The sequence below is a fragment of the Nelumbo nucifera genome, chromosome 2, assembly GCF_055504915.1.
Source record: "Nelumbo nucifera cultivar China Antique chromosome 2, China Antique-T2T, whole genome shotgun sequence".
Lineage (NCBI taxonomy): Eukaryota > Viridiplantae > Streptophyta > Magnoliopsida > Proteales > Nelumbonaceae > Nelumbo > Nelumbo nucifera.
The window spans coordinates 59,028,754-59,040,374 of record NC_142650.1 but is presented as its reverse complement, the minus strand read 5'-3'; the positions used below and the strand labels follow the sequence as shown (position 1 = coordinate 59,040,374).

The following is an 11,621-nucleotide window of genomic DNA, read 5'->3' as shown; positions in this document are numbered from 1 at the left end:
CAGTTAACACAGTCCAGATTGGCATCATGTGGAATATCATTTGGTCAACCTTGTTATTAAAGAAAGAAACCAACCAAAAAGGAAAAACTAAAAAGAATGTAAGAAAACTTGGCATCTCTTGTATCATAAGTTGAAAAGTTGATCATTTGGTCACTTAGGCTAGGCAAACTAGCAATGAAAAAGAATAATCCACTAATGCCCAGGGGAAGAATGACCATTTTTTGTTTCTTTCTAACAATTTATGAATTTCGTTTTTTTCTTTGCTATTTCTTTCAACTGGAGACAGTTTCTGGAAAGTAAAAGCAGACTATTTTTTGTAACCAAATGAAAGTTTTTTTCTATATCTTGGTTTTTTTCTTCCAAAGTATGAAAGAAGAGTACTATTTCTTTTCATTAAAGCTACAAAATAAATGAAACATTTCCTCTAACAAATAATAGAATCACTTTCAACCGCTTGTACAATCAAATTTCATGGGAACTTACACTGCACACACACAAGCCCATAAGATCTTTTTTCTCTATTTCTTCCAAAGTATGAGAGAAGAGTACTATTTGTTTCATTAAAGCTACAAAATAAATAAAACATTTCTTCTGACAAATAATAGAACTACTTTCAACCGCTTGTACAATCAAGTTTTATGGGAACTTATGCTGCACATCTAGGTTCCCACTAAGGCATTAATACAATAATACCTCAAACGGATGGATCAAGCTGTTTCTGAAGTTTCTTTCTTTTCCATAATCCACTTCAGCTTAGGCTGCTACAATTCACAAAAATGTTTGTTGCATCAAATCAGATACTATCGCACTACTCAGTTCTTTAATGGGCAAAAGAATCCTAAAGGATTGCCCTCAAACCATCCCAAGCATTTCGTGCATTCAGGACACACATCAGTGGTCTCAAAATTGTGATTTTCTTTCTGTTTCTAGAATGCCAACATCCAACCAACCTTTCAACCAAGCCCACACTGACCAAACATCACCCCATAAAAAAGTAAAGACATGATACCATTAATGTACATCAACTAACCAAAGCTACTGATATCCCCAAAAACCACAGCCCCCAAAAAAGGAAAAAAAATAGATACAGCTTACAAGAAAAAAATAATAACAAAATATTAGAATAAGAGCAAAAAGAAACCCCAAAATGAAAAAGATAGGTGGCAAGTCACCTGTTGTTAATTCCTTCTGCCTATACATCCCAACCATCTTTCCGACCGTCAAAGTCACATTTCCGATTAGCCAGAGTCCCATACATCTCGGAGAACTTGAGAAGGCAATCACTTCTTATCTGATAATGCACCTGTGTGTTACGGCTGATTGCCGCACCAGACAATTTTGATGTGTCAATGGCCCATGTGGGCTTCACATACTCAACTGTCCTTGATGAACTAGCATTGGCATACAAAAAATTCATAAGCACATCCTCACAGTTGAAGTATTTGTCCACAACCTCCCTTCCTGCTTTGGCTTCTTCACTCCAATACCTCTTGAATGCTACCTTACTGTCAATGAAAGCAGCCCCTGTCAATATCATGTTGTACCCTTTGTGGGTTCGAGCATACTTCTCATCCCTGTATTTCAGTGGGTTCCCATTGATGAGTCGTGGATAGAAGCCAACTATCCTATCTGGGTGTTCCCGCCATACCCTGAACCCTCGTTCAACATCATCACATGTCATCATGATGTCATCATCCAGTTCAAGAACAGCCCTGGTTTTTATCAATGGATCTAACTTGAACCGATTGTTCAAAGAGTTCTGTTTTTCTACTCTGATCCTAACAGGCACCACTGAGTCAAAGTCACTCAACTCAGGAGGTTGGCCTTTGTTCCACACCACAACAATTTCCTTCACCGATGAACACCTTGAGTAGTGTTTCACATACATCTTCAAATTCCATAGGCGAGCTTCATAAGTCATTGTTATTAATGTGAATTGTGAATAGGCACCCTTCCAAGGGTAAGGTTCCTCTGCACCATTGCCACCATATATATTTCTAACCCCCACGCACGTTAGCCACACCCCTATTACAAATATTAAAGCAAGAACTGATTTTCCAGCACAGGTGCTGGGCTTCATCCGGCCTCTAAAAAATGAACTTGTCCTGTTCAAGCGAGTACAAAACCGCCTCAGCTTGGAAGAGAACAAATGTGGACGCTCCCAAACTGAAAAGGCATCACTTCTCTTTACAGAGCTGTGGGGGCACCAGCTAAGGGGTATGATGCATTTAACAGCACCCAGCAATACTCCCACTAGTACAATCAATGCAGCCAGAGCTGCAAATGCAGCAGAGCCTAGGACAAACCTGTAAACAGAATCTCCTGAAGGAACACGATCTCCATCCATCACTCCAACCCACTCACCAGAGCTTAGCTGTTGCACATCCAGGTGATGGTAACGAGCACCATTCCAAGCATTACGGCCTTTTTGAGGCTCTTCCATGCCTAGTGGGACCTCAACTTCCCTATATTCATCTTTGGTAAGAACCTCCACCTTGAAGACACGGACTCGCCGCCCATAAGTTTCACCACAGTCTTGACCCAGACGATAAAGCTTTCCATTGTATATAAATGGCCTACCGCCATTTCGAGCTCCCAAGCTCTTATCAGTGTTATAAATAGGGTTTCGTTTGTGTGGTTTCCAGGGACCAAGGGGGGAGCTACTATACCAGATTTCCAGCTCCCCATTCTTCTTGGTTCCAAAATCACTATGATCTGATCCGAAGAGCCAGTAGTTACCATCATGGTTTATGATAACAGAATCCACAAGAGGTCTCTTCAGGATAACCTTGTGCAGTGCCCATTGCAGGGGGAAGTTAATTGCACGATATAGACGGATTTCACCTTTCTGACTGCTTTCTGGCATCATGTATATCTGTTGGAAATAAAATTCAAAACCAAACAGATCAACTTCAGGGTCCTCAGGAAGGAGAGGATAGAATTAGATAACTAAAAAACTTAACTCTAAGACAACAAAAACAATTAAGACTCATAAACAAGAGGAGTTGATCTTACATCGTCATGATGGTTAAAAACATATGGATAAGAGAGATGCCAATCCTCATCCAAGGCAATGCCCAAGTGCTGCCATGTTGCACCCCCATCAGTACTTTTTGCAACTCCAATATCTCCTTGCAAGGTTACTGAATTCTTGGTTTCGTAAAACAGAAAAAGCATATCACCCTAAATCACAATGCAAGAACATGAGGAGATTTTAGCAAGACTAAATAAAAGCACAAAAATCAGATTATTTACAATAATGGATGGACAAAAAGTCATTCCTTAACCAAAAATCAGGCAATAGCTTGTTTTAGTCCCCAATAATAGGTCAGGTACTCAGGTCTAGACTAGCCATGTCAGGCCAGCCCTGACACCAGACAAAAGTCATCACAACCATGAAACTGTACAAGATTTCAAGCTTCAATATTAATCTTAACTGCACTGCTATCGTGGGATTTATTCATAGAATGTTGTAAAGTAATGGAACATTATAATAATAGTGGAAATAAAGATAAAATCTTAGAAAATGTTTGACATTCTGTTTTTCTTCCCTTTTTATCAGTTATAGGTATAGATATAGACTTATAGTGAATTAGTGATTGCTATTGATATAGAAAAATGAGATACCCAACATCTTAAGATGTATGGGGTGGGAGAAAACAGTAAAACAGCACTAAGCTGGTCATACTATAACATTGAAAACACAACAAAAATTTACAAGTTAGACCTGGCCAGCTTGCCCTCAAACTCAAACCAGATCAGTCCTAGTTACCCCATTCTCTAGCAAGAGAATCTGCATGGTTATTTGCTGCCTTTGGTGTCCACCTGAACAAGAAATTTAAGCTTCTTGACAACTCCTTCACTTTTCTACTTGTGAACCTTAGGGCCCAAGGGACAACTGTTTTCAACAATGCCAGCTAATAACCACTCCACAATCCCCTTCTACTGACAAATTATGGCACCCATTGAAAATCCAGATTCAATCCTTGGAGGGGTGCTAACAGTTCAACCCTTAAAAGTGTTACTTCACCAACTCAACCTAAATCACTAAGCAGAATATTTCTAGCATGATGTCCACATCCCACCCCCAAGAAAAATAAAGAAAAGAATCCAGAAAAAACAAGAATAGCTAAATAACACCCATCAAGATTCAGCTTTATCCTGCCTAGTTATGGAGATACCCATGTTTTTCTCAGGTTTCTTGTGGGAGCAAAACTAGAAACCTTCCACCAGCCTTCCAAAATAGAGTCCATAGAGACTCACTCCTTCACATTCCTCCCTAGTCTGACTAGCCAAAAAAATCCCCTAGTTAACACCCAATGTGCAATTCTTACCATGAACAAGTGGACGATAGTATTAACATCCTGATCCTTGTTTTCAAAAACTTTAGCATTTTATTCCCCACAAATGCTTTTGCACACTTACCAAATGCAGCCTAAGTTGTAGCCATCAAAATTCAACTTGATAATAGGTAGAATGGGAGGCATACACAGAATAGGTAGTCTTGTCCTTGTTGTAGAGGATGTAGGCTTCCCAGTTTTTAATAATGTCATCAGTAAAGAAGCAAAGATAGGCATATTCTTCACACAACGTGCCACCCTCATCATGACATTTTTTTTGAAAGGTAAAAGAAAAATACTCATTAAAATAAAAAGATGAATACAATCGACAGCGGGTGTTAAGGCAACACAAGGATCAACCCAATCCAAACATAACAATCCAAAGATGAATACAATCAAAAGAAAAAGGAAACACACAATCCAAAGCTCTTCTTGGTAAATTAATCTTCTTCCAAAACTACAGAACCACAAACTAATGGACAGATGCCCAAAGCCCTTTGTCAACTTGCCAACACCTTTTTTTATCAGCAACAGAAAACATGGTTTTATTAATTAGAAGAAAAATTTACAACATCTTGAGTAGCCTCCGCTACCCATAACAACTTAGAACAATATCAGAAAAAATTTCTTATATTACAGATGCCGACTCGCCAACACCTTACTCATCTTCTTCAAATGCCTTCTTCCTGCCAACTTCCTATCTCGTTCCATGCCCCTCCACCATCCCCTACTATGATCTCCTTTAGTCTCTCCTCCCTTTTGATCCTTTCAAAAGCTTCAAACGCTCATCTAACAAACTCTTCTCCACCCCAATAGAACAAACCTAAAACTCTAACATCTTTAGCGGCTAGATTCTCGATCTCCACCAATCCACCCTTTTCATCCTTGCTATCTAAACTAACCTAATTGAGTTTCTTCTCTTCCACACCTCCCCCCCCCCCCCAATCCTTTTCAAAAACCTCTGACCCATCTATTACCTCTAATTTTTCTCAAATACAACTAACTAATTGTTAGGAACCTGCCTAACTCAGGGCTCTTCGAGAGAGCCAACCTCCTGAATTCGTTGGATGGAGAGAGGGAGAGAGAAGGAGATTAATGCCGAAAGAATTCCTCCCTTATTTCTCTTTGTGCTTCACTACTTATACTGTTTACAATCTTTGAGTTCTTTCTGTTACAGCTGTTGCAAGTGGACGATTAGTTGTGCTGACGTGGCCTCCTCTTGTAAAACTGATTAACTGCTTTCTGTTGGTCTGTTCCAGTAGTCTTTACACTAATGAGTCACTACCCCATCTAACGCTTGAGTCTCAGAACCTCTCTCAACCATCTCCATCGAACCCTTGAATTCTGATCCCTTTTAGACTCTCTTCAATTTATTTGTTGGACCAATTACTACCAGGCCCCCTTTCAGTCTTAAAAAAATAGTAACATGCATCAAGTGGAAATTATTTGCAACTCTAGCTTTCTTCAACACCTCTGATTCACCCACAAAAACCTTCAGAGCTTTCTTCAACTCCTAGCCTCCCAACTGCTACTTCAGTTCTTGAAAACTCCTCACATCCTCCAACCGCTCCATTCTCTTCATCTTTATCAACATCCTTAGGATCACAACTAACTTCCAAGCCGCCCCCTTCAATCCTCTCACCTCTCCCATACCTCCCTCTCCTTTTTTAACACTCCCACCCCCCTTACGTCTTCTGCTACTTCTCCTCCCAAATTCGTCTTCTCTTTCTCTATCCACTCTTCAAATCCTGCATCAGCCTGATTAACCGAATCCTTCCTCCCTTCCTGAAGCACTCCATCTTGAAGCTCGACCCATAAAGAACCAAAGCTTAACCTTAAAGCAGTACCTACCTGTTGACCCTATTGACTGCATTCCTCCCTAGCCACCAAAGCTCTTCCTTCACTCTGTGCACTTGACGCACTCAACACGATCAACAACTTGCAATTAACAGAGTTTTAACACTCTTCACCATCGTCTCAAGAAACCTCTAGCTCTGAAAGCACCTTTTCTCTCCAATCTAGTCATATCCAACGGCCCTCCAAATCCACTCTTCATTCTTCCTTCTTCAAGCTTTGAATTGGGCTCTTCTCCCAAACCTTGAAACCCCTTCCTTTGAATATCTTAAGCTTGTTCCATCACATATCTCTATATTTAACCAAAGCCTTCAACTTTAATAGGTGGACCCCACTCTTGAGACCAACTTCATTAAACCCCTTACACAACCCTTCAATACCCTCCTCTAGCTTCCCCCTCTCAAAGACCCACGGTTCCACTTCTTCCTCGCCTCCAACCTCCACGTCTCTCTAAAGAAGAATCCTCCCCAACCACCTTCAATCCTCAAAAATTGTTCTGCCTTTTCCTCTTCAAACCTAAAAATCAAAGATCCTCCCACATGCCATTCTACCCACACAACACCTTCTACCTTCCCTCCTAAATTACCACTTTGCCCCCCATCTTTGTCAAAACATTATCCTCTTCCTCTAACTAAATCTTTGTATTCCTTCCACCTTCACACCTATGAAGCTCCTCCCATAACCCCTTTCTTCTCCCCTCCATCTCAACCTTTCCATTTTCCTCTTCTCTCACCACACTGAAAAAAGTCGGGTCATCCCCTTCTAAAAAACACTCTTATATCATAAGTTTCCCAAGCACATTGAAGTTCCACCATATTCAGGATTCTAGTGATATCTCTACTTCTACTAGGATTCTATCAATATCCAACTTCTACCACGTCCTATTCTTGTCACCGTGCTTAGGAAATTTGCCACAAAGCTCCCCAATTTTGAAGGTGAGTAAATACCAAGCATGGAGGGGAATTCCCGTCACCCCAATCCACATAGCTCTCCTCCTATCGCCACAAATAGCCCCTGCCGCTAGGAACCATCTACTCAAACGTAAGTCGAACTCCCTAACCCTCTCTTTTTCTGACTACAAGACCCAATCTGCTAGGCTCTATTGTTAAACATGAAAAGAAACAAACCCCCATTGAGTTTCCTTACCCCCCAGAACTATGTTCCTTCCCCATTCAAACAACACTCAATCTTCTACCTTCTTAGCTTCCAGCTCGACCCCGACAAACCTTCCTATCAGACTCGCTTCTAGAACTTTCTTTTTTTTGAGAGAGAGAACGCTTCTAGCACTTTCAATCTCTCGCTCACCTTCCCAGCTTGATTAATATCAACACTTATCACATCACGTCTCCTTTCTGACTGCATTATCACTTATTGTATGGCTTCAAAACTTGGAGTGTTCCTTATTTTTCTCATCACGACAGTTTCCATCAGTGCTTCCTTAGCCTGACTCTTGTCTTTAAATATCCTCACATTTGTTCCTCCCAAACTGTCCAGAAGATAGCTGCTCTTGTACATCTCCATAAGAATTTACCTCTTTTCATTTGTGAGGAGAAAATGAAGTCTTGAATAAGCTTCCCAAACCTACTAGGGGAGTCCACCTACAACCAAATAGCGAAAAGAAGAAATCCCAAATACAGAAACAAGCAGACAGCAAATTGGTAATGGTAAATGTATGGTAGTCACACAACTTGCTCTGCATAGAACATATATGTTGGGAGAGATACACCAATTCAGCCTTTTTTTTCTGTAAATGATCGTATCCACTCTTTACTTTAACTTCTATTAGATTAAATATCTTCCAACTAGTTCTTCTAGGCAATCAAGAACGTCATTTTTACACAGATATTATGGCCCAAAAGACACCCCATGGGATTATTTTCCCATTTCTTTTGTCTTCTTTCCCTAGTTTGCCACTTGAAGATGGAGCCAAAACAGACTCCAGCATTTTAAGATTTGTAAGATCTTCTCAAAGGCTTTGAAAGAATGTTCTTGCCTAGCCATGAATAACTGTTGCATCAAAGTGCTTTTAGAAACATCCATAGGGTAAGAAAGGAATAGAAGCTTACCTAACCCTAATAAGACTACACAAAACATGATTGAGGCAACAATGGAAAACTCCCTTCAGCAAGTAAAGCACTGTAAAATGGACAGATGATGCCTTAATGATGTACAAATTTTGTGGCTTACACCCAGTGCTGTCAATGGTCTGGGTCAATCCAACAGACCTAAACCAATCAAACCCTATTCCACAAGGTATGGGTTGGCATTTTTAAGTCCAGTTTATCAATAGGATCAATTCTGGGTCAACATTTCAAGTCCCAAGTATAATAGATTTAGGGATGGTTTTACCTGTTACAACCCAACGAAGACCCAAACTGGTTATATGTTTTTCATGGTTTACCTATAATAATTTCATACAAGATGTCTAAACTCTAAAGTTGTCATTTTATAGAGGATAATATAAGATATTTTGGGGGAGAGGGTTTTTTTTTATCAATGCTTAGAAGAAATTTTCATTAAATTAACTAAAGAGGCACAACAAGTAGTTGTGAAGGTTACAAATAGACACTAACTGTTCAACCCCCAAAGGCCAGTCATTTTACCATTCAAGCAGTCAAATAACTCATGCAATAAAGGCAGAGTAATGTCAATTGCTGGAAAAGGAAAAATGTAGTGGCCACTCTAGGCCAGGACAAGAATGCCTCCATCACCTGGGCCAAAGTGGAGCATGCACCACCAAAAACAATTCCAACAGGAAGTCCAATATAGGTAGACCTTTTGGTCCCATTGGCAAATCATACTGAAGCCCTTATCTTCTACTCCTCCAATTGTTCCCTCCAATTCAAATCATCAAAACCCTACCCATCAGTGACTCGAAAACAAGAGATAGGGTGGAGGAGCTGCTGCCTGCTGGTTTAGGGAACTTCCAGCTTGAGTCTCTTGACTTCCAAGAACCCATCCACTTCTTCAGCACTAAACTGCCAACAAGAACCCCTCTTCACTCTTCATCATTTTATAAGCATTACATAAGCTTGTTCCATAGAGATATACCAACCTAGCATCAAATACAAAATTCAGATTACACGCTCATTATTCTCATAAAAAAAAAACTTTGTGGCTATGCATGATTCTTGAATTGCCTTGATATCCAAAACAAAGCAACAGGGACTCCGATCAATAAAAAGTCAAAGTCCTAGGGACAATGAAGTGACAAAATGGAAGAAGTGTCTGTGTAGTCGGACACACATCAGAATATCAGATTCAAAAACTCCACTTTTGAAGAGCAATAAAAGAAACTTTATTAATAAGAAAAAGGTTTTACAAAAAAGGAGGTGACAAGATGACACCTCAAACACTCCATGCATTCTTAAAGGAATTCCTGCATATCATCTTTGTTTTTCCGCAGTTGCATGTTTGACATAAATAAACAGCTAGGTGTATTATGAGTTCAATTTTTTTAAGGTCCTAGTAGTTACTATGAACTTTTTCACTTTTTCATGCTGTTTTCCTCCCACCAGGTGCCAGTATAATTTGCTAGAATTCCAAGAAGAAATACAAACTATTCGTATCCTTGTAAAACTGCTTCTGAAGCTTCCTGACAGTTTTCTTTCACAATTACTTTTTTTCATATATTTAGTTCTTTTTTCTCTCATCTATTACCATCTTAGACAGTGTTACCGCTGGATATGAATGTCCTAAAAATTAATAAAAGTTAGAGCCATGAAGTATTTGGGACCAAAAGCTATATGTGAGTATTAACTTAATGAGATTTAAAGCATTGAGAAAATCCATCAAGCAATCATGAACCACCAAGTGGGTCGTTCCAATGACAGCTAACTCGCTTAGGACCAATCAAGACTAACAGGAAAACATGAAGTAAATAGAATTAAAGCATATCCACATGCATGTACAAGACAATCCAAGAAGAGTACCTCTATTGCAAGTTAAAATCAGAAATCTCAATCCAATTACTGTTTCATCATTGACTGAAATTGTCAGAGTAAGAGTAGCAATATTTACTCTAACCAATTATAATAACAAAACACCTAAAGAACATTGATAAAAAACACAAATAACAATAACTAGAAAAGCTAAGGAGAAGAAAGAAATTGTACCTGAACGTAGAGAAAAGGATCAGCCACAAAGTTGCTAGGGAATCCAGCATCTGAAACTGAAGCACAAGTAACAACTGGGTTTGATACGGGCCATGCTGCGCTTTCATCCTTCCACACATTTTTCTGTTTCCGAATCCGATCCATGCAACCAACCCATCAACCAAAACAATCAACCAGCAAAACCCGGAGCCAAAAACAAAGAACCAATCAAACAAAACCTAATCTAATCAACACAAAGTAAATATGAAAAGGACTTACAGACTCAATGGGTTTCAAAGAGAAAGGAGAGTCCCCATAGAAGACGCCGACCGACCATGAACCCTCAGAATCATCTTGGCAACCGAAGGAAGAAAGAAACGGTCGTTCATAAGGAGAGAAAATAAGCCAAGCGTAAAGAGTAGCCACGGATCCAAACACAACAAAGGAGACGAGAATGAAGAGAAATGTCGAGGAGAGGAAACAGTGATCCCATCTCCATCTACACCGGCACTTGAGACTCATATCACAGCAACTGCTCCCGTTGCTGCTGTTTCCACCGTTAACTGGGCTGAAACCCATAACCGAGAAAAACCAACAACTCCTCTAGGCAACGCGATCTCATAAACAATTGGCTTCACCAAAAATCCCCCCTGAGAAAAATAAGAACAAAGCGAACAACATTGCATTTGAGGAACGTTCGCAATGAGGGACGAAAACGACGGATTGATGCAGACCCTCCTCTTCTTTCCCCTCTCCCTCCCTCCCTCCCTCCTCGGTTACTTTTCTTCTTCCTCTTCTGTTTTCTTTCTAATTTGTTATGCTTGATAAATATGAAAGGGAAGTGACAAGCAATTGTAGGCCCGGAGAAAGGCAAAGCCCAAAGTCAGACTGCCGCGAAGCTTCTTCCCACTGTCCCATTTGCATAATCTCCATTCTCTTTCTAACTGTTGAGATTTATTGGGTCATTTGAGTTAAATCTCACTTTGTAGTCAATTCAATTGAGAAATGGAGTTTCAAACCTGGGGAATTTATAACTACAATGTGGAGAGCAGAGAGCTTTCTCAATTCTCATCATCATCATCTGTATAATGCCCTATTGAATGGTTTATTTTTTGTTTGGATAAGACTACAGAAATGGTTTTGCTTTTGCTATATTCATATATAAAGATTGGGTGGCAATAAGATGTATTCATTCTTTTTCTCTCTGCCAAATTTATGGAGTTTATACTATTTTCATTTTTCAATCCAAACAGAGATGTTTTGTGAGTATTGAGTAATATATTTTTTTCTTAGATCTTGTTAGGGAAGTTTCTTTACTATTTTTCAGATGTTT

General features: G+C 39.6%; 1 protein-coding gene across 2 annotated transcripts; it reads right to left on the bottom strand.

Moving 5' to 3' along the window:
• Positions 1–497: 497 nt before the first annotated feature.
• LOC104612533 (glucosamine inositolphosphorylceramide transferase 1-like) lies at positions 498–11,418 on the bottom strand. 2 transcript variants are annotated; one of them, XM_010279976.3, is made up of 4 exons: positions 10,568–11,418; positions 10,310–10,432; positions 3,016–3,183; positions 498–2,875 (listed from the first exon to the last, which is right to left on the bottom strand). In XM_010279976.3, exons 1-4 carry the CDS (start codon positions 10,865–10,867, stop codon positions 1,193–1,195), a joined length of 2,274 nt encoding a protein of 757 aa, XP_010278278.1. In that variant the 5' UTR covers positions 10,868–11,418; the 3' UTR covers positions 498–1,192. The 2 variants fall into 2 exon arrangements, with proteins under 2 accessions (XP_010278278.1, XP_088755272.1); XM_088899146.1 differs by lacking the exon at positions 10,568–11,418 and adding an exon at positions 8,906–9,249 and having other exon boundaries at positions 10,310–10,424.
• Positions 11,419–11,621: the final 203 nt, after the last annotated feature.